We start from the raw sequence: 23,985 nt of genomic DNA, 5'->3' as shown, positions 1-23,985 counted from the left end.
GACTTGTCTACTCTGATCAATACAATGACCCATGACAATTCCCAAAGACTCATGATAAAAAACGCTATCCACCTCCAGAGAGAGAACTGATGAACTCTGAATACAGAATGAAGCATATTTTTTTTTACTTTCTTTATTTTTCTGCCTTTCTTTTTTGCAACATAGGTTGCATGATTTCATATGTATAATGGGCATTGTATTTCTTGTCTTCTCAATGGGGAGGGGAAGGGGTAGACAGAGGGGAAAAAATTAGAATTGAAAACAAAAATTAAAATAAAGTCAGAAAGTAAAATTTAAATATATTAAGATCCTATTCAAATTAAATTCAGTATTGTTTCATGTCAGATCATATTCTCAAATGACTAGAATGATTTGTAGTGCTTTTATTAAGTATCTAAAATTGATGAAGCCTACTACAGTTATCTGTTCCATATTGTGATTTTTCCCCATTGTGGTTTCAATGTATCAAGGGTTGGCATAAGAAATTAAATGGGAATTTTTTGCAGAAGCTGTAGACAACACACAAAGGCCAGCAGAGGACACAGAAAAAGTTAGAAACTCAGAAATGCATAAAATATATGTATAGTATTGTGTAATATAGCTTATGACCAAATACTTAATCCAAATTTTACAATAAGGTACTGTAAACACCCCATAAAAGAAAAAGAAAAAAAATTCAGATACTTCTCTGGTACAAAGGCAGGACCAAAAAATTTTACATGGATTTTCCAGATCTTTTTAGATTGCGGAGGTGCCATGCCCTTAGATCCCATGACATGGAAGGGTTAACTGTATAGTGGACAAAAAATTAGGCCGGGAATGAATAAAAAAATTTTATTTAGTGATTACTATGTGCCAAGCTCTATGCTACATGGTGGGATCAAGGAACTTATCCTAGCTCCTTTGAGAAGCCAGTTTACTTTAAATTAATAATAAGAAATATAGCAATTGTACTTATGACTACATTACATAGTCATTAGTGGGCTTCTGCAAGACATCATGACTCCAATATTTTAAATGTATGAAAATAGGTATGATATATATATATATATATGTATGTATGTATATATATACACATATATATGTATGTATAAAATTACATCTATAAGGTAAGAGCAGGTATGGAAAAGGAGGCAGCTAGGTGGCACAGTGGATAGAGCACTGGGCCTGGAATCAAGAAAACCAGAGTTCAAGTCTAGCCTTAGACAGTTACTAACTGTATGACCCTGGGCAAGTCACTTAAATTCTGTTTGCCTTAATCCAATGGAGAAGGAAATGACAAATCACTTTAGTGTCTTTGCCAAGAAAACCCAACTGACTCTGTCATATAGAATCAGACACAAATGAACAACAACAAGATGTGGAGAAGTTCAGAAAGCTCAATTATTCACAGTGATGATATTGCTAGGTTTTGGAAACTAGAAAATGAAAATAATGCTTTAAAAATTTATACCTTGAAGTTTTTCTCTTTCCTTTATTTCCAGACTGTGGCTTGTTTTGAATTTCAGTCATAGGATCAGACTTATTGATCTTTGGTTGCTAGGGGAAAAAATAAACTAGCAATTAATTAGCATCCAATCATTTTCTAAATGATACATTTATCATATATAGGCTTGCTGTTTACATGCACAGCAGAGTTACTGTTTTTTATTCAATAGTAATAGTGGAAGGGGAATTCTGAGGGCAAAAGAATCAGAATTTTAAAGTTGAATGTGACATTATAAATCATCTCACAACTTTCATTTTAAAGATGAGTAAAAGCTGAACCCAGAAAGGTTAAATGACATGCTCCTAACTTCTTAGTGACATAGCTATGACTAGAGCTCAGGTCTCACAATTTACAGCTCAAATGGATGTAAAGAATATTAAGTAGCTACTAAGCCTTTCTTACTAACCAACCACTTGCTCACTGGGGCAGGTCAGTTTCAATTACTGAAGGTCTTTCTCTTCTCTCCTTTAATTTCAAGATGTAAACTTTTTTGTCTGAGACTCTATTTGCAGCAGGAGGGCCATAGCTGTAAGACTTAAAATATTCTTTCTGTTCACCTTGTATCACTGGATCTGTTACATAACCAAATTTTTGCCACTACAGAAGGAAAAATTTTTGCCTCTAGAGGAAATCCATTAGGCTATATGGATACTCAGTCCACAATATATATATATTTTTTTTACTCCATGGAAAGCAGCTCTGATTTTTATCAGAGAATTCCATAGAGAAAAGGAATCAATGAACAGAAATTCACTTTGTAGGTAACTCTTCCAAACACATAGATTTTTACTAACAATGACCTTGCTACGTATGCCCTCTATAGGGATGGGGACATGTGATTTCACTGATATAGAGAACTCCTTGGTGAGGGAATTCCCTCTCCCAAAGCTGGTAGACACCTTCTCTGTAACTTATCATCTTAGAAAGAGGCCTAGAGCATCGAGGAACACACTGACTTGCTCAGGGTCAGACTCTGTGTCTATCATGTGCCCAGCTCCAAAGCCAGCCCCCTCTCCATTATGCCTCCTATGCCCTCTCTACACTATATGTTTATCTTTATCCAAATGCGAAAATAAGTTCGTCATTCTACAGGACAAATGCACATTCAAAGAAAATTTCATTTTAGTACCTTATTATTTGCAGCTAGGAAAACTGCTCCTTCAGAAGACAAGCGATCTCTAGGACACAAAAAATATATATAAATTAATAGTCATTATAAGCTGACATTAATATTTAATACTAACAACTTGAAAAGCAAAAGGTACAACTACCAAATAAGTTTTTAAAAAATCCTAAAATCCTAAATTATCTATACATTGCCAAAATGATAGTGATACAAAAGAAAAAGAGCATATTAGTTATATAAATTTCCTTTAGTGCTTAGTAAATAGGACATAAGTGCTTAATATCTTTATAAAATTCAATTTTTAAATTAGATTCAACAATTTGACTAGCGCTTAATTTAAAAGAATGATGATTACAGGTGGCCCCACTTTACAAAAATCCAACGTGAGAAAATCTGAATGGAATACATGGCGAGGTGATTTTCTGTAATATATACAAAAAATTTGATTATTTCACAAGATTAACCTCTTCTCAAAACAAAAAATAAAAAGATTAACCTCTTCTAGTGCTACTATACCCTAAAATGTTTAAAGTTATTCTATTAATGCGACTTCTCATGTTTGAAGCATCAGCATATAGCATGTATAGTGGAAGAAATATTAGACTTCACCATAGTGAAGACTACACATTGTCCTGGTCAGAAAATCACCGGCTCTCTAGGACAACGTGTAGTCTTCACTCTACCCCTTCCTAACTAGCTGTGTGTCCTTGACCAAGGACACTCTTTTGTAACTTAAACTCTCTGGACTTCAGTATCCTCATCTGTAAAATGAAGCTACTGGGCTCCTTTTATAAACAATGCCTTGGTCCTTTCCAGCTCTATCAGTTTATGTCGAATGAGATGTGTGGAAAGCATGGGAAACAATAAAGCATTATTTAAATTGAGCTATTAACTTAAAAATCTCAGAAAAACTGTCAAGTTTTGATGGCTGGCTATCTACTCTTTTTATTTTATTTTATTTTATTTTTAGGCAATTGGGGTTAAGTGACTCGCCCAGGCTCACACAGCTAGTACGTGTCAAGTGTTTGGTCTGAGGCCACATTTGAACTCAGGTCCTCCTGACTTCAGGGCTGGTGCTCTACCCACTGCGCCACCTAGCTGCCCCTCAGAGTGATTTTCTTAAGTGCAAATCCAGTCATTTCATTCCCCTAACTCAATCAACTGCAGTGGTCTCTATGATCTGTAGTTTCAAAGATAAACTATGTTTTCTCTTAAAGGTCCTTCATATCCTAGTCCCAATCTACCTTTTCAACCTCAACAGACATTACTGCTCCTGTACTCTGTGACCCAGCCAAGCTAGCCTTTCTCTATTATTCTCAACTACAACATTCCATTCATTTCCCACCTCACTCCCTCTGCATTGGCTGTCTCCCAGGTCTGGAATGCACTCCTTACCCTTCAGAGTTCTTCTCTCCTTCAAAGATGCAGCTTCCTGATCCCCCAACTGCTCATAGCCTCCTTTCCAAACTACGTATTATGTATTTCACTGCTGTTATTTACTTTGTATAGATTTATATATGTATTTATGTTCTTCCTCATGTATTCTTGTGAACAGTGATCATTTCATTCTTTGTATTTGTATTATTAACACACTGCCTAGCACACAATAAGCACTAAATATGTGTTTGATTGATTATTGAGCCCAACTTCCATTTAACCACAAGCTACATATACATGATGGAACTAAGTTCTGGTCAACATACTACTTGATACAGAGTAACCTTGGGTGTAAAAGAAGCTATTGTACTGTATATTGTTGGTAAAAAATAATTTAATCATTTTGTAAAGTAGATTTAAATTCAACAAAAACTTACTGAGCACCTACAATATACAAGAGCATCATTGTTTTGTGTTGAAATTGATATTCAGCACACCAAATTAACATATCTGAAATAGTTTCCAATATCCAAGTATCATGTTTCATTTGGTAAATCTGTATAAAATAGTATAACTTTTTTAAAAGCTAGTTTGTATAGGTAAATAGAAGATTCATTTCCAATTTACACTTCAAGAAAATTTAGTATAAGAAAACAAAACATCTATTTTTATTCTTTAGAATAACATTTATTTTTGTACTTGTGAAATGAGTCTCTCACTTCATTTCACAGAAAGAACAGACTACTAGTTAACCTTTTTTAGCTTTTTAGTCCTCCATTGGAAGGATGTGCTTAAGTCTTTATGTCACTGATATAGAAGCACTTGTACCAAGAGCAACAATAATCACTAACAGTTTATTTATAATTATATTTTAAAATATTATTTTCAAGCTGCAACTTTTAGGAATTGTATGGCTTGAAACTTTTAGTTCCAGAAATTTCTGTGGGCTAAGAAGACATCATTTAAATACTCATGTATTAGATAAAGTATTTCTTTTTTAATTTCTAAATATTAAGCAAACCTGTTTTAACGGTACATGTCACATAGTGAACACAATGAGTTCAATAATGATATTTTAAATACTATTGTGATTTTCCCCATATAAAATACTGAAGAATTGACTACATTAAAAGAAAAGCTCACATAGGGCTAACAAGTCATCCTCTGACAGTACCTCTTTTCTATTTCAGTTACTGCTATAACACTCTCTTTAACCTTTCACACAGAACATAGAGACTGTAAACTTCTGAGTGTTGTCATCTTTTAAATTTAGGCTATCATTTTAGTATATGAGAAACAGAAGATTATGCCAACACCTCTAAGTACTTTGATACAACTGTTATTATTGAAGGTGGTCTCTGACAGAATGCTTCCCTCACCAAAAAATGATTGCAAATCATGGTACAGTCTCCCTCACGAGGCATTTCCATGCTAAGATGTAAATGAGGGGACTTTAAGTATTCGAAAAATTCAAGGGATTGTCTTGTAACTAGAAAATGTATATATGAAGGAAATGGAGAAGCCCAGAATGGAATCCAGAAAACAGATTTGTGAAGAGCTACAGTGCTTTAGACATAAAAAGAAACACTGAGACAAAAACAGTCAAGGACACAAATGTGAGAAATCAGAAAATAGTTTACTATTCTTGCTATAATTTTGATATAGTCATTTTTACAATATCAGGAATTATTTTCAAGCCTTTTGAAGTTCCCATGCTAACCGAGTATCCTCAATTACCTATAGTAGCAAGTTTGAAGCCACTTTTGCCTGGACACTGGCACCTTCCCCCCCAGGAAAAGTGAAAAATCAAAAAAACAATCTCCATGTCCAAATTCTATTTATGGTTCCTGTAAGAGAAGATTTAAGGAAGAGGAGAAGAATCAAGAAAGGTTATTTGAATGTTAATGAAGACTGAGGAAGGCTTATACTTGGGTTCAAAAAATCTGCTTCTCAGGTACAGGATTGAAGAGACATGGTTGGGTGGCAGCTTGTCTGAAAAATATTTGGGGGTCTTAATGGGCTGAAATTTCAATACGGGTCAGCAGAGTCATGTGATGGCCAAAAAAGCTAATGCAATCAAGATGGCATCAATAGAGGCATAATAGAATAAGGAGGTGACAGGGGAACTGTGGTCTGTCCCAGTTAGAACACATCTGGAATACTGTATTCAGTTCTGGATGCCACAGTTTAAGAAGGATATTGATAAACCAGAGAGAATCCAGAAGAGGGTAATAAGGATGTTGGAATGACCTTGAATCCATATTAAATGAGGATAAGTTGAAGGAACTGTGGATGCTTAATCTGGAGAAGATTCAAACTCAGGGGAGACATGACAGCTGTTGTCAAATATTTAAAGGGCTACCAAGTGGAAGAAAATTGGGCTTGTTCTGTTTAGTGCCAGAAGGCAGAACAAGAAGTAACAGACAGAAGATGCCAAGATACAAATTTAGATTTAATGTCAGGAAAAACCTCCTCACAATTACATACATAACATGTAATGAGCTGCCTATGGTGGGTTCCTTTTTCTTGGAGATCTTCAAATAGATTCTATATGACCACTTGTCAGAGTCTCCTTTCAGGTATGAGTGGAAATTGATGGCCACTAAGGTCTCTTGCAATTCTCAAAAAAAAATTTATGTTTTGTTGAGACAGCTATAGTCTCATGATGGGGCCATAAATCAATTGAAATAATGAAATATAAGTAGCAATCAATCTCCCTCATTTCACTTAGTCCATTAATTTTCTGATGGCCACAATGAACAGCTCTCCTACTTCAGACTTTATGATTTACTTTTAGGAAAACAAAATATATCATATTAATAACACAAAATCATATAATTAAAAAAAGATGCAGAAAAAAGCTTTTGACAAACTATATGTGGGAAAAAAAAGCACTAAAGAACATAGCAACAAGTGCACCAGTTCTTAATGTGGTAAACACTGTCTATCTAGAACCAAGAATCTCACATTACATGCACAGGAGAAATGCTAGAGGCTTTTTCAATATGATCAGAGTAGTGCAAAGATGTTCATTATCACCACTATTATTTTATATAATTATAGAAATGCTGGCTATAGTGACAAGACAAGAAAAAGAAATAAAGGGAATAATCATAAACAATGAAGAAACAATGATAACTTTTTGAAGATAATATGATGGTTTACTTAAAGAATGCTAACACTTCAACTAAAAATACTGGAAATGATAACATCAATAAAGTAAAAGGATATATAATAAATCCATAAGAATCATAAACCTTTATATTTGTTACCAGAAGAACCCAAATGGGAGAAGTCCTTTTCAAAATAACTACAGAATGCAAAATTATCAGAGTCCACTGACCAACATACACAAAGAAATTATATGTGTAAAATTTCAAAACACTCTTATATAAAAAACAGACAAATAACTGGAGAGATACTTATTGCTCATGGTTGAACCATACCGATATGAACAAATGACAATACTACCTAAATTAATTTACAAATTCAGTGCCAAACCAATCAAATCATCAACAGACTGCCTTATAGAATTAGAAAATAATAAACTTCATTTACAGAAACAAAAGTTGAAACTGGGAATAATTTTACAAGTGAAAAGGAAAAGGATTTAGCAGTACTAGATCTCAAACTATGTAACAGAGCAGTAATGATAAAAATTAATTAGAACTGGATAAAAACAGGAAAATTGATCATTGGAGCAATCTAGGTGAACAAGACCTAAAAGCAATGGAATAGAGTAAACAAAGTATTTAATAAACCCAGGGACTCCAATTAGTGTGGTAAGGATTCACTATTTAACAAAAAAAAATTAGATCCCTATCATATACCACAGTAAGTTCCAAATGGACACATAATCTAGATATATAAGATCATATCATAAACAAGTTTAAAGGTTCAAAGAAGGAGATAATATTCACAATTATGGATAGGACAAGAATTCCTACCAAACAAGGGATAGATAGGATCATAAGAGAGAAAACAATTTTGATTACATAAAATTGAAAAGCTTTTACGCAAAACCAATGCAATTAAAAGGGGGACAGTTAGGGGGAAAAGAACTTTGCAATAAATTTCGCTGATAAAAGTATGATAATGAAGATATATAGAAAATTGATACAATAGATAAGAACAAGAGCCATTCCCAAATAGGTAAACGGTCAAAGGGTAATGAAAAGACACTCTTCAAAAGAAGAAAGGCAAGTTATTAACAATCATATAAAAAATTCTCCAATTCACTAATAAGATAAATGCAAATTAAAAGAACTCTGAGATTCTACTTTACCCTGACCAAATTAGCAAAGATGACAGAAAGGAAAATGACTATTGTTGGTAGGAACATGAGAGGACAGGCACTGCTGGTGCTGTGAAATGACCTCACCATTCTGTAAAGCATTTTGGAACTATATTCCCCTTTGACTTGGTGATACCATTACAAGGCCTATATTCAAAAGAGATCAAAGAAAGATAGAAAAAGACCTGTATGAACAATAATATTTATAGTATCACTTTTTTGAAGCAAAAGAATTAGAAAAAAATGGATATCTATCAGTTGGGGAACAAAAGAAAAAATTATGGCCTATAAATATAATAGATTATTATTGCACCATTAGAAAGTACAAAAGGGATGGATTCAGACTAACACATGATTATTTGTATAAACTAATGAAAAATGAAGTGAGAAAAACCAAGAGAACAATTTGTACAGTAATTATAACACATGATGATTTGTATAAACTAATGAAAAATTAAGTGAGAATAACCAAGAGAACAATTTGTACAGTAATTATAATATTATAAACAAAGTGAAAGATTTAATATCTATGATAAAAACATTGACAAATTATGATTCCAGGAGACTTATGATGAATCAGGCTTCCCTCTTCTTGGCAGAGAAAGAGAATGGATTAGAGATATAGAATGAGACATATTCATCACAACCAATGTGTGAATTTGAGTGCTTTAACTGTATTTATCTGTTACAGTGGAGGGTTTTTTGATGGGGAGGAAAGTTGTTGGGGAGTGCTGAAAAGGTCATAATGGTGATAGCAAAAAAAAAAAGGAGAAAGACAGGAAAGAAGGAAATTTCAATGAAACATTGGGAAATAGCAGAGGGAAATTCAAAGGAGGATACAGACAAGCAGAACAATGTTGGAAATTACATGACAAATCTGATACATATTTTTAAGAGATGCAAGCCACACACAGTAAAAATTCGTAATGTCATGCTATGTATGGTACTCTTTTACCGTTAACTTTTGTGGAGAATGTTGATATTTGTTGATGTTAGTCTAGTTCTTCATAATAAAAAGAGAAAATAAATTTTACTTTATTTTATTTGCTTTTTGGTGAGACAATCGGGGTTAAGTGACTTGCCCAGGGCCACACAGCTAGTAAATGTCAAGTGTCTGAGGCTGAATTTGAACTCAGGTCCTCCTGACTCCAAGGCAGGAGCTCTATCCACTACACCACCTACCTGCCCCAAAAATAAATTTTAAAAGAAAATAAAGAGATCTGGTTTCCTATATATCTAAACTGTCCAGTTACAACTTGGTTCTAGCTTTCTCTTAATCAGTTCTATTTTTTATCCTTCTTCAACTTTTTAGCTTGCTACTTGCAACAGTCATTCAAAAGACATCCTACTCTTCTGAGAGTCTCCTCTACTCTGCTACAATTAATTGTTACTTTAATTTACTTTGACACCTTTTTCTGTCTGTCCATTATTCAGCTCAATACCCTACAACTCTCTCCTTTCATACTTCTCTGAAGTCTCAGAAGAAAAGATATATTACCTGCTTTCTAAAACTATTCCTTTATCTGTAGCCTGGATCCTAACCATTCCCAATGCCAGAAGGAATTTCCCACATTTACCCATTCTCTTTCCAATATCTTTAAGCTCTTCCTTTTCATTGGCTCCTTTCCTTTATGACTTTAAATATACATCTGCATATCCTGAAAAAATCTCTCATATCTATCATATATATCATATCTATCCTATTTCCCTCTTTTCTTTTACAGCCTAACTTCTGAAATCAACACCCTTCACCTATGATAACCATTCTCTCATCACTGTCTCCTAAATTACTCTCCTAAAACAAACCTTTCCCCCAAAAAACAAAAGACAAATTTAATTATAAAAATATAAGAGGAAGAGGCAAATTAAAGCACTGAAAAAGATTCCTGAATTATGATGCCTACATTAATTTAAAGATTTGGTATCAGAAATCTAAGAATGAGTGTTACGCCAGTTAGATCAGGACTTATCCGGAAATAAATGCATTTTAAGGACAGACGGTGCCTTGAATATTTCTAAATATTATAAAGTACCACAGGCTGTTCTTTTGAACACCAGCTTTTCTCATAGAGGTTACTGTCCAGAGTCTCCAATTTTCTATACAGAATAGTCTTAGTTTCGACCAATGTTCAATAAGGGGGCTACTAACACAACCCCAAGGCCTCAGACAAACAGCACGGGAATGTTCATCTTGGTTAATTTATAGATCTCTTCATAAGCTTTTTCATCATTTTCTACAGTTGTCACAGTCTCTTCTACATCTCTCAAAATCATATTTCAGCACTCCCCAGTCTTTCTTATTGTTCTGGATCACTTCTCATTTTTTGGTCATTTCTCATTTTTACATAAAGTCATTCATCTACACTAAGCCTGATGAGATGCAGTGGCTCATCTATAGTGTTGGTGGTCTGTGGCTGATCTATATCATTCACCATGTTTCAAATCAATAACTTTTTTCTAACCATATGCAGTGACTAGTGTCATTTTCCTTGACCTCTCACAGCCAAGATATATTGTTAACTTTCTCATTTAAATTCCCTTCTTCTTTGGTTTTATCATAATGTCCTTTCCTGTTTCTCCTAACTCTAAATGCCCTTCTTCTGATTCTGTCTTCTTTCTTCATACCCCCTAACAATGAGCCTAAGTGGGCCTAACACTGTGTAATGCAAATATTATTCTCATTTTACAGATAAGTAAACTGAGGCACAAAGAGGTTAAAACAAATTGTTCATGGTCACAGAGACTGTAAGTGTTAGATCAAAGATTTGAACCCACATCTCCTGACTGAAGCCCTAGTGCTCTTTCCATCACACTTCTCCTCCCATTTCCAAAAATATTAACATTCTCCAGAACTGCTAATTGGTGCTTCTAAGAACTGGATTTATAAAGGTTTTGTTGTTGTTCAGTTATTTCAGTCATGTCTGACTCTTTGTGACGCCATTTTGGATTTTCTTGGCAAAGATACTACAGTGGTTTGCCATATCCTTCTCCAACTCACTTTATAGATGAGGAAACCGAAGCAAACAGGGATTAGTGACTTGCCCAGGTTAGTGTCAGTTAGTGTCAGAGGCGGGATTTGAACTCATCTTCCTGACTCCAGGCCTAGTACTCTATCTAATGTGTCACCTAGCTGACTTATAAAGGGCATACTATTGCCCTAATCCAAATCTCCTAGATCGTTAAGGATGATTACTGACTTCTAAATAGCTCTGTTAATGTAATAAAAATGAAATAGTACTTTATTTCATATTATTCAAATTGCACCAAACCCATACATTTATCTCTCCTTGGTGGCTGAGAGATCCAATTTTTATACCAATTATATCAGTAGTTCAAATGAAAGTAGATACTAAATATATATTCTTTAATAACTGTATTTACTTAATATATTGATTACACAATTGCTCTTCAAAACAAAGGAATCATAAAAGTTCATACTTTAAGAATTATTTTGTGTAATCATTATCTCTAAGAGGCACCATGGCATAACTGATAGAGAACCAGCCACCGTGTCAGAGACCTAGATCTAAGACCTGCCTCTGAAACATACTGATTATGTAATCTTGGGCTAATCATTTAACCTCTCAGTGCCTCAGGCAATCATCTAACACTAACTACAGAATAGATGTTAACCTGCATTGTTAGCAAGAATTTCTTCACCAGGAGTTCCCTATACCAGTGAAATCCCAGGTCCATTCCAAAGTTGCTGGGGAGATTTGGTGGTGCAGTGGATGAAACACTGAACCGACCTGAGTTCAAATCTAGCCTCAGACACTTACTAGTTATGTCACTTTGGGCAAGGCACTTAATCTCTATTTGCCTCAATTTTTTCATCTGTAAAATGGGGATAATAAGAGCAGCTATCTCCAAGGTTGTCATTTGAATCAAATGAGATAACTGTAAACACTAAGCACAGACCGTGGCACATAGTAGGTGCTATATGTTGTTCTTGTTCAGTCATTTTCAATCATGTCTTACTCTTCGTGACCCCATTTGGGGTTTGCCATTTCCTTCTCCAGCTCATTTTACAGATGAGGAAACTGAGACAAACAGGGTTAAGTGACTTTCCCAGGGTCACACAGCTAGTAAGTGTCTGAGGCCAGATTTGTACTTAGGAAGATGAGTCTTCCTGACTCCTGGCCTAGCACTCTATCCACTGCACCACTTAGCTGCCCCCAAGGAGCTATGTAAATGCTAGGCATTATTACTGTTCTTAAATGCATCCCATACCAATTATTAAAACCATCAGTAATAATTGATTTGAAACATAAATACTTACTTTGTATTATCATCTTCTTTCTCACATGGTTTAACTGGAGATGAAACGACTCTGGACAGTATCTCATTTTGATCTCTCTAATTAAGAAACAAAACAAGTATCGTAAGTATACTGTATGGTAAAAGTATGCCAGTAGGTGACCAGGAGTTAACCAATCACTGCCACGGATCACTCAAAGAGATAGATGATCCAGAACATGATAAGGTGGTTTCCCCTACCTGTTGTACCTTGAGACAGAGAATGCTTGTTAGCAGCTCTCTACTGCATCCCTCTACCAAAATGACCGAATCTCCACCATAACAACAAAGGTGTAGAATGCATAATAGGGTAGGAGACTTGGGAATTCTGACTTTGTCAGAAGTAACTGTAGCTGCTCCAACCCTGTGGATGTTAATACTATTACATCTTACTTTCAATTTTGTTTTGGTAAATTCATTTTGGCCTTATGTTAAGTGAATAAATTATATGGGACAATGTCAGGAAGGGAAGCAAGAATGGGGCTCCTAGTAGGTAGGGACAGCACAAACCAAAGAGAGTTATGAGGTTTCAGGGGAATTAATCTAAAGTCCTAGAAAGACACACAGAACTCGACGGTCTAGGGAATATATAGAGAAGAAAGTTGATTGTTCATGCTCCATTTGCAATGAGCTGAGGTATCTCAAACTTCAAAGGTCATCTTTTAGCTTACTCATATATGTAATCCTACACCAAGTAATTCACCAAATAAGCCATTCATCTAATAAAGAAACAACTGTCCATGAATGTTACCAAAACTCAACGGGGAGAGGGGGTACTAAAGAAAGAGGAAGGGAGGCAAGTGTTTTATAATATTTTAAAAAATTGGTCTAAGTCCAAATTAGCATTTTGCACTACGCAGGCTAATTACAATATTTACTTACTATTGCTTCTTCTGCTTGACGAACCAGTTCAGCTGTTTTTGCTTCAAGTTCTGCATTTAGACGTCTAAAATGTACAAAAAACTGTTAAATTAGAATTTACTGAAGTATCTAATGGAAATTAAAATGATGATCAAATGAAAACGCTAAAATTAGGTTAGCCTATGTTATCAACAATGGAAGAGACTGTCACACCAAAACTTAATCATTTCAAAAAAATTCAAAATATATTATTTTGCAGCTCCATAAAGAAGCCATTATTGCCAATTTACCAGAAATAAACGAGGTGCCAAGGATTTAGTATTAGTAAATATTTGTCAGAAAGTACAAAGAAGGCATCAACCAAGAAAAAAATCTATATTTTATCTCCTCAAACACACTAGTGCTGAAAAAGTCAGTCAAAAAGCATTTATTAAATACTATATTCTGTGTGCTGAGATACAAAGAAAGGCAAAACAAACAAACAAAAAACTATCCCCTCCTTTCAAGGAGCTCACAGTGTAACAGAGGAGTTAACTTGAAAATAACTATGTACAAAATAAAGATATAGAGACAGATATGATCAACTGGATACAATCACAAAAGAAGATCTTATCATTAAGAGGGATTGGGAAAGGCTTCTTTTACAAGGCAGAATTTTAACTGGGACTTGAAGGAACCTGGTGAATGAAGATGAGAAGGGAGAGAACTCCTGGCATGCAGCCAGTGAAAATGAAGGGACCTGGAAGGAGTATGTTGTTAAAAGAACATCAAAGAATTAGTTTTGCTAAACTGCTTTTTTTTTTCTTTTTGTTTTTATTATTTATAATAGGTGGATTTAAGGATAGGAGAGGAAGGAGGAATAACTTAAGAATGAAAGTATTATGAAAACAAAAGAGATCAATACATTCTAAATTCCGCTGTTACAACAGGTATAACTATGAAAATGTTCCATATTCAAATGGATTTGTGGTCTCAAAGATTTGTAGGTTCCCTCCAATGATGCAGATTACAATCCATGCTACCATGGAAAAAGTAAAAGGAAGAAAATCATGCTATCAGGAAAAGGAAGACTGAAGGCCCTCATTCCCAAAGTGACTATGCAGGCTTCTGTAAACCTAGACCATTTATTGTTGGCATTGAAAAAAAAAGCAATATAAAGTATATTTTTCACCCTGCAGGGCTGGGATTCATTATAACTTTCGATGAATGTACCTAGCAATCAAACAACAAGCACTTATTAAGTGCTTGCTATGTGTCAGGCACCCTGGCACTGGTGCACTTTTATATAAATGATTAATAAATGATCGTTGGATTAATGATCAGATAGCACAATTATGTCGTACACCTGGTATTACTAAAGATCTAAAAGGATACTCTACAAAGGCTGTTATAAGGTTACATTGGGAACCTGCCACAAGAATTCCCTTCCAATTTACAAGAGGCACTGAAACAGGGCCTAAAAAGTTGTAGCTGTACTTTTTCCATGGTAGCATGTACTGGACAGTGACCATGGAATTGATTGATTCAAGTCTTCAAAACCAGCATTGAAAGGATTTAGAACTGGAAGTCTTGGCAACTCATCATTCAGCATCAATTTTCAAAGGTATTCCCGGTGGGGGTAGGAAAAATTGCAGGTTAAGGTCAAATCTTCCCTAACACCTCCAGAATTAAACATAAAATCATCTGACGTTCAAAGCCCATCATAACCTGTCCGATCCCATCCTATCCCATCGCGTCCCATCCCCATCTTTCCAGTCTTCTCACACCTCAAACACCTTCCCCTCACACATAGTGGGGTTCAGTAACCCTGGCCTTCTTGCTCTTCCTGCTATGAAACACTTCATGCCCAGACTCTGACCCATTTTCTCTGGCAGTCCCCCGAGCCGGGAATGCTCTCTCTCCTCATCTCCGCCTCCTGGCTTCCCTGGCTTCTTTCAAGTCCCTGCTAAAATCCCACTCTGTAGAGAAAGTCTTTTCCAAAACCTCCTTAATTCTAGTCCCTTCCCTCTGAGATTCTCCCCAATTTATTCTGCATCTTGCTAGTACACGGTTATTTGCTTACCGTCCCCCGTCACCACCACACCCCGCCCCAATCAGACGGCGAGCTCCTAGGGCAGGGACTCTCTTTTGCCTTTCTTGGCTTCCCCAATGCTTAGATATACAGCTGGCGCTTAATAAATGCTTATGGACTAAAGTTCTCGACTGTGAAAGAGAGAGACGAGGAAGGGTAGGCGGACGGATTGGGCGAGGAAAATGGAAAGCTATTCCACGCAATGGCAAGAAAGCGGTAAAACCAAAAGACAACGGCGTCCCCTCCCCCGCCCAGACCCGTTTCTTACAGATACTCTTCCTCCTTGCTCCGAAGGTCTCTCAGCGGCTTCGAGGTCCCGGCGGAGTCCCACCTCTGAAACAAGACAATCACCCTTCAGAGGCCATTCCGCGGGACGTCCCCCGAGTCCCCCACCCCTAACCCACACCCCCTTCTTGGCTGCAGCCCGGGGGTACCCAGGAGTCCGAGGCGGCGGAAGCGCCAAGCGGCTGGTCCACCTTCCTGGTCTCCATCTTCCGAGAACGCGTCGCGGTTGCCAAGGCGATCGGTTATATCCTCGCGAGAGTTCCTTCCGTGTCTCCCCAGACCGCCTCCTCCCCCCCCCTTCCTCGTTCTGGGTTCTCTACTCACTTGGCTTGAGTTTGATCGGGGCTCGTGGAGATGCTCCAGTTTGACTTCCCAGGAAAGGGCTGCGCTGCCTTAGGATTTTCCCGATGTAACCCACACCTGCGCTGCACGAACGCTCTGCAAACCTGTTAATAATGAGCCCAGCAACTTAAAAGACACAATTTCACAAGAACTTGTATTTTGTTACTTTTAGGTTAATAACAGCCAAGTGAAGGGAGGAAGAATTAGATGCTCGGAGAGTTATTTATTTCTAGAGCAACAGAATGTGTAAGACCAGGATGCCTGCCCCCATGGACTTTAATACATTGTAACGTAAAGAGAATATGTAAGCATGTACAAGAAAGAGGCCTTTTGGCAGTAGCTCGGTTGCCGGCAATTGCTTCACAACGGTCGGAGGCTAAGGGGTGGGGGTGGGGGGTGTCGGGAGGGGTGTAGAAAGGAAGGGTGCTAGGCACATTTAAGTTTAATGTGCATTATTAACATTTTCCCCATCACTTTCCTATGTTTGGACAATCAACAAAGCAACAAATCAAGCCCTCATTTGTGGCATTTGCCAATTAATTAAGTGTAAATGCTGACAAGGAAAATGTTAACACAAGAACCAATAGAACTCCACAAGAACTCCAGCACACCGTACACTGTTGATAAAGTACAATTCATGGCTAAACTGTTGGATCTGATGATAAAGGCCAGAGAAGGGCAGAGAGGGGTGGGATGAGTGTTAGCTAGAGACGTGGGATGGGATGTTAAGAGGATGTCCAACTTCAGTTGACCTCCGAAGGAGAGGGAGGTTTGAACGGTGGAGGGGGTGGGGGACTGAGGGAGAGATCCGGGAAAGGTATATGGGAGCAGGAATGAGCGTGTTGGTGCAAGAAAGAAACAGTAGTAACCTGTTTGACTGGAGCAGAGTTTGATTGCTGGGAAATAAAGAAAAACAAGGTTGGAGAGGTAGGGTGAGGCAAGATTCTGGAAGGCCTTGAAAGCTAATAGAGGAGTTTGGACTTGATGTTGTCAGGAAGGAAGGACATTTATGTTCTTGAGCAGGGGTGGGGGAAATGAAATGAAAGAATCATAAGACTTAGATTGAAGGGACCAGGTCATCCAATTCAACTCCCAAGCAGTATAGTAATCTCTTCTATAAAATCTCTGGCAGGTGGTTGTTCATCCTAGGCAAGAATAGTATCAGAAAAAAAAAAAAAGCTAAGGATAATCAATGGGCTTTTCAAGCTGTGCTTTGGTGGGGGAGGCAGGTGGAAATGGAAATGGCAGATGTTCACAGATCACAGAATGAAAAAGAAACTTAATCCTGTTTCGTTATCCATGTTTCCTATCTTCTGACTGAAAATTAAAGAACAAAAATGGTTGAGGAAGATGACTGAGATAAATGAGGAAAGAGCATGAAGCAGCTCTAAATGAGTTTGTCACATAATCTAAATCAAACCAACTATGCCCCAAAGTAGGTCGCAGATGCACATCACAGTGTCTTAGATTTGGAAGGAAATTCATAGGTCATTTAGTCCAACCAACCTCAGCAAACGTGTTCTACAACATACCCAACATGAAGTCATCTAGACTTTGAGGAAGCGGCCACCCTCAAAGATAGCCCATTCCCTTTTCAGATAGCTCTGATTATTAGGACGGTCTTACTTCCTTCAAACCTAACTGGCCTCTTTGCAACTTCTTACTGTATCTAACTCTGCCCTCAAAGCAGAACAGTACAAATCTAATCCTTCTTACACTTAATGGACTATCATGTACTTGAAGATGGAGCTCTAAGTCTTTGTTCCTCTACACTAGACATTGCCACTACCTTTCAGGAATTCTGATATGGCATGACCTCTAGGTCTTTCGGGTGGCACAGTAGATAGAGTGCCAGGCCTGGAGTCAGAAAGACTCATCTTTCCTGAGTTCATATCTAGACTCAGACACTTAATCATTGTGTGACCCTGGCACTGACCCTGGCAAGTCACTTTACCCTGAATGTCTCAGTTTTCTCATCTGTAAAATGAGCTGGAGAAGGAAATAGCAAGCCAAGTTAGTATCTTTGCCAAGAAAACTCCAAAAGAGGTCACAAAGAGTCATACACAACTGAACAACAATAAAAATCAGGTCTTTTTTTTAAAATGTAAATAGTATTTTGTTTTTTTCCAAATACATGTAAAGATAGTTTTCAGCATTCTTTTTTTTATAAGATTTTGAGTTCCAAATTTTTCTCCCTCCCTTTTCTCCTCCCTCCCCAAGACAACAAGCAATCTGATAAAGGTTATACAAGTGCAATCATGTTAAACATACTTCCACATTAGTCATGTCATGAAAGAAGAAACAGAACAAAGGAAAAAATACACAAAAAAACAAAGAAAGTGAAAATAATATGCTTCAATGTACATTTAGACTCCATCAGTTCTTTCTCTGGATGTGGATGGCATTTTCCACCATGAGTCTTTTGGAATTGTCTTAGGATCATTTCATTTCTGAGAAGAGCTAAATGTATCAAAGTTGGTCATTGCACAATGTTGCTGTTACTGTGTACAATGTTCTCTTGGTTCTGCTCACTTCACTCAGCATCAGTTCATGTAAGTTTTTTCAGGTTTTTCTGAAATCCACTTGCTCATTATTTCTTGTAGCACAGTAGCATTCCTTTACATTCATATACCACAACTTGTTCAGTCATTTCCCAATTGATGGGCATCCCCTCACTTTCTAATTTTTTGCCACTACAAAAATTGTTGCTGTAAATATTTTTGTCCATGTAAGTCCTTTTCCCTTTCTTATGATCTCTTTGGGTTACAGACCTAGTAGTGGTATTGGTGGATTAAAAGGAATAAAGAGTTTGATTGCCCTTTCTGCATAGTTCCAGATTGCTCTCCAGAACGACTGAATCAGTTTACAAATTCACTAACAATGCATTAGTGTTCCAATTTTCCCACATCTTCTACAACATTTATCATTTTCCTTTTCTGTCATATTGGCCAATCTGATAGGTATGAGGTAGCACCTTAGAGTTGTTTTAATTTGCATTTTTCTAATCAGTAGTGATTTAGAGGATTTTTTTCATATGACTATACATAGCTTTAATTTCTTTATCTGAAAACTGCCAATTCATATCCTTTAACCATTTGTCACTTGGGGAATGACTTGTATTCTTATAAATTTGATTCAGTTCTCTATATATTTGAGAAATGAGACCTTTGATCAGAAACACTTGCTGTAAAAATTGTTTCCAAGCTAACTGCTTTTGTTCTAATCTTGGTTGCATTGGTTTTGTTTGTGTAAAAATTGTTTAATTTAATGTAATCAAAATTACCCATTTTGCATTTTATAATGCTCTCTATCTTTTGTGTGGTGATAAATTCTTCTTTTCTCCATAGATCTGACAAGTAAACTATTCCTTGCTCTCCTAGTTTGCTTATGGTATTAGTCTTTATGTCTAAATCATGAACCCATTTTGACCTTATCTTGGTATATAGTATGAAATATTAGTGTATACCTAGTTTCTGCCATATTTTTCCAGTTTTCCCAATAGTTTTTGTCAAATAGTAAATTGTTATCCCAGAAACTGAAGTCTTTGAGTTTATCAAACACTAGTCATTTACTACTGTGTCTTGTGTACCTAATCTGTTCCACTGATCCACCACTCTATTTGTTAACCAGTACTAAATAGTTTTGATGATTGCTGCTTTATAATATAGTTTTAGACCTGGTACAGCTAGGCCACCTTCCTTTGCATTTTTTTTTTTCATTAATTCACTTGATATTTTTGACCTTTGGTTCTTCCAGATGAATTTTGTTATTATATATTTCTAGCTCTATAAAATAATTTTTGGTAGTTTGATATGACATTGAATAAGTAAATTAATTTAAGTAGATTTGTCACTTTTATTATTTTAGCTCAGCCTACCATGAGCAATTGATATTTTTCCAATTATTTAGTTCTGACTTTATGTGTGTGAAAAGTGTACAAAGCAGGTGTTTTACCATCCTGTTTCATTCCTCTGATTTTTTTTCCAATTTACCAACCTCTCTCCCAAAATGTACCCAGAGTTGAATCTAAGACCAAATGTGGTCTGACCAAGATAATTTTACCTCTCTAAACCTGCAACTATGATTTTCAATGAAAACTAAGATCATCTTAGCTTTTTCAGTTACCATGACAGACTATTGAATCATAGTGAGTTTGTGGTTGACTAAAACCCTCAGAGCTTTTTGAGATGAGACACTTCATTCCTGCATAGTAGTTGTTCAATTGACTTTTTTTTAAACCCAAGTGTAGTGATTATATTTATCCCTATTAAATTCTGCCTCAAAATTATAGATTGCCAAGGTCTTTTTTATACATATCTATCTTCAGATTTGTGTCATCTGCAAATTTTATAAGCTTGCCATTTTATGCCTTTATCTAAGTAATTGATAAATATGTTAAACAGCGCAGGTAGAAGGACAGATTTTTGGGTCACTCTAATAAAGGATTTCCAATTTAACAGAGTTATACTGAGTACCTGCTGGATCTGTCTACTCAGTTCTGAGTTTACCTAAATAGTTTAATACTTACCTTGGATCTGTCCCTCCTATCCACAAGAATAGTGTAAGCCAGTATTTCCCCTTTTGTATAGACATTTCATTTGCTGAAAGGGGCAGAAAAAAGGAAATTCATGTGAGAAAAGCAGCTTGAGAGGGTTTTAAGGACCTTGACAGGAAACTCCCTCTCAGAGGACCAGTTTGAAAGCATCTCAAAAATACAAGTACCCACTGAAGGTGGAGATGGTTTCAAGGCATTGTTATCCATTAAATTGCTTACTGATAAGATTCAAATAGACTGGTCAATGAGAAGCTCATTTTCTCAAGTACCTCTTGAAGCCACCTTAGGAGATAATGAGATTCAATTAGACTGGTCAAGGAAATAAAGAAGCTAACCTTGCCGCCTCAGCCCTGAGGAAATGGGCTGAAATGCACAAAAACCTGAACTACCACCTCTCCCCTGGTTACCTCACCTTCCTGTCCATCTTTCTGTCCCTAATTACCTCATCTCTCCATCTTTTCCTCTATAAGAATCTCTAGCTTCTCTTGGCTAGTGGTTGTCTCCCTTAATCAGCCATGTCCCTTAGGAGGCTGCCTTCCTTTGGGTGCTGCCTCCCTTAGAGGTCTGTCTCCCTTAAGGAGCTGTCCCCCCCTTAGGTGGGGTCTCCCTTAAGCTTCAGCCTCCCTTAAGAGGCAATGACTTCTGGGAAGCTAGGTGGCACAGTGGGTAGAGCACCGGCCCTGAAGTCAGGAGGACCTGAGTTCAAATCTGGACTCAGACACATAACACTTACTAGCTGTGTAAGCCTGGGCAAGTCACTTATACCCAACTGCCTAAAAAAAAAAATTTTAAAAAAAAGAGGCAATGACTTCCCCTAAGGAGGAGCCTGCTTGGTGCATCATCCAGAATAAATGCCTTTACTTCATTTGGAGATAGCCTGAGCAAATTCTTTCGAGCTGACCCCATCTCACACACATGCACACACATACACACACACACACACACACACACACACACACACGCACCTTGCACCTCAACATTTTGGGGTGACCCTGAACCTCAACATTACCAGGTGATTTTTCACATTTTGAAGATATGGCTGAGAAACTATTAATCACAGAATTGTTTAGAGGCTGGGGACAATTGTATATATTGTTTGTTTTATATCTGATTAATCTATGGATTCTTTTTCAACTTGGGTTAGAAATGGTTCACTATTTATAAGGAGGTCCTGATTTGAAACATTAGAAGCTATAGGAAACAGGAAATCACAAGATCAGAAGCTTGAGAAGGCACAATGAGAAGCTACAGAAAACCCAACAAGAGAAGCTGTTTTCAGAAGACAAAATAGATAATCTTACAAGAGCTGAGCATAGCTGAGAGGCAAGGTCTGGTAGAGAGCGACAGAGAGAACACCTGGCACTGCTTGTTCAGTTGTTTTTCAGTCGTGTCCAACTCTCCATGATCCCATTTGGGGTTTTCTTGGCAAAGATATTGGAGTGGTTTGACATTTCCTTCTCCAGCTCATTTTACAGATGAGGAAATGGAGGCAAACAGGGTTAAGTGACTTGCCCAGGGTCTAGAGACTTGCTAGTGTCGGAGGCTGGATTTGAACTCAGCTCTTCCTGACTCCTGGTCCAACTTTCTATCCCCTGCACCATCTAAGCTGCCACTGAGGGTATAATATCAAGCAATTATAGCTTGTCATGGTCGTTTTTTGGATGTTAATTATCCGGCAATTAAGCAACTGAGACAGTCCTAGCCTTGAAGAGTTTTCATTCTTTTTTTTTTTTAAAAGGCTGCTCAAAGTTTATTAGTTTCCATTGAGTACAAAGTAAACAAGTTACCAGGCTGCTGGAAAGCACATAGGTGATTCAGATAGTAAAAAAAAAAAACAAACAAACAATAACAGTGTGGTTTCTTTTACTGTTTTTTGGTGTTTTGCTTTTGTTTTCCTTTAAAAAAAAAACCACACACACACACAACACAATTACTTCTACACACCTGTCTATTCTAAGGGAATAGGTGGGAGAAGGAAGGGGGAGGGAGGGGAGGGGAGGGGAGGAGGAAATGGGCTCTGATGCCTAGCACACTTCAGAAGTGGGGCAAACAGCAAGAAGGGTGCTGCTGCTCATGCAGAAAGCCCAGTGCTGGTCTTGCTGGACTCGCTGACACGCCGCTTCCTCACGGCCTCCTGAGCTAGGTCACAGGTGATCGTGCCATGAGCGACCTGAGTTCCTGAGTTCCTGAGTGCTCTGGGGATTCCAATACAGTTGTCATGAATGGATGACTCCACTTCCCCAAGAAGAAGCTTGCCCACCAGTGGCCTGGGTCTGATTTGGGAAGACCAGGATGGTGGGGGATCACTTCCCCAGAATACTCAGCACTTCCACAGGAGCTGTTGCTGGAAGTGGAACCCAGACGCCTTCGTAGTAGTCATGGGTTGCTGTGAGTTTGCGCTGGACGGGATTGCTGCCATATTGCTTGTTCTTCTTGTGATGATGTAAACCTTAGTGGCGGTTCCCGTGCAGCCCCTGTCAGGCAGTGGGCTGCGACGGACAATCACGGGTGACCCGACTCGGGGGAAGGGGGCGCTAGGCCACCGAGCCCATTTGTAAAGAAGATCAAGGGAGGATACTCCACCGCAAGGAAAATGCGAGAGTTCTTTGGGTTTGCAAGAGTTTTCATTCTAATGAAGGAAGACAGTACAAATAGATGACCTGGAAAGGTAGGGTGGTACCCAAGATATAGAGATAACTGGGAAACGGCTTGAAGGCAATGGTTCAAGAGAAGATAAAGTGAAAGACCTGGCGGACCCTGAGAAAAAGTCTAAATTTATGGAGGGGTTGAAGTATAGGCAGCCTGGTGGGGAGATGGTTGTGATGGAATCCTAATAAAGCAGCCCCCAGGCTCAATATAGTCACTGCCCTCAAACTCAATATAGCCACTGCCCCTAGCTAGCCACTGCCCCCAGATCCAATTCACGTATTTGAACAGGTGTGTCCTTGAACTCAATCACAATCACATCATCCATTTAGCCCAAGACAGGACCACAATACCTATCTATCTTAACCAGACAGGACCACAATAGCTAGCCAATCAGAAAGCAGCACGACCAGGGTGTTTGACTACTCAACCATAAAAGGGATCTCTCCCCATTACCTAATCCCTTAACAAACCCCTCCTGCCTTTTTAATATTCATAATTTCTGTTATGTAATCTGCATCATTACATTATAAATTTACCTGTGTTGTCTTACTAAGTTGCTGGTTCCTTTTGGAACCTAACTCACTTCTGAGGGGTGTCAATCCTCAATAAATGCCTGTACTTGGATTAGAGGTGGTCTGAC

General features: G+C 37.5%; 1 protein-coding gene and 2 pseudogenes across 1 annotated transcript in view; all 3 read right to left on the bottom strand.

Annotated features, from left to right (window-relative positions):
• Window positions 1–16,013, bottom strand: part of TEX9 (testis expressed 9) — a 49,880-nt gene extending 33,867 nt beyond the window's left edge. The window contains exons 1-6 of the mRNA XM_027840876.1: window positions 15,949–16,013; window positions 15,783–15,847; window positions 13,465–13,528; window positions 12,566–12,642; window positions 2,619–2,667; window positions 1,454–1,539 (exon numbers count right to left, since the gene is read on the bottom strand). Coding sequence (XP_027696677.1) covers window positions 1,454–1,539; window positions 2,619–2,667; window positions 12,566–12,642; window positions 13,465–13,528; window positions 15,783–15,847; window positions 15,949–16,005 — 398 coding nt within the window. The 5' untranslated portion in view covers window positions 16,006–16,013. The remainder of the gene's footprint in view (window positions 1–1,453; window positions 1,540–2,618; window positions 2,668–12,565; window positions 12,643–13,464; window positions 13,529–15,782; window positions 15,848–15,948) is intronic.
• Window positions 10,399–10,721, bottom strand: LOC114026995 (annotated as a pseudogene).
• Window positions 16,014–22,767: 6,754 nt separating the features above from the next.
• On the bottom strand, window positions 22,768–23,149 carry LOC114026982 (annotated as a pseudogene).
• Window positions 23,150–23,985: the final 836 nt, after the last annotated feature.

The sequence above is a fragment of the Vombatus ursinus genome, unplaced genomic scaffold (genome assembly GCF_900497805.2).
Source record: "Vombatus ursinus unplaced genomic scaffold, bare-nosed wombat genome assembly UNPS02014848.1, whole genome shotgun sequence".
In the NCBI taxonomy this organism is placed as follows: domain Eukaryota; kingdom Metazoa; phylum Chordata; class Mammalia; order Diprotodontia; family Vombatidae; genus Vombatus; species Vombatus ursinus.
This window is presented reverse-complemented; position numbering and strand designations above follow the sequence as displayed.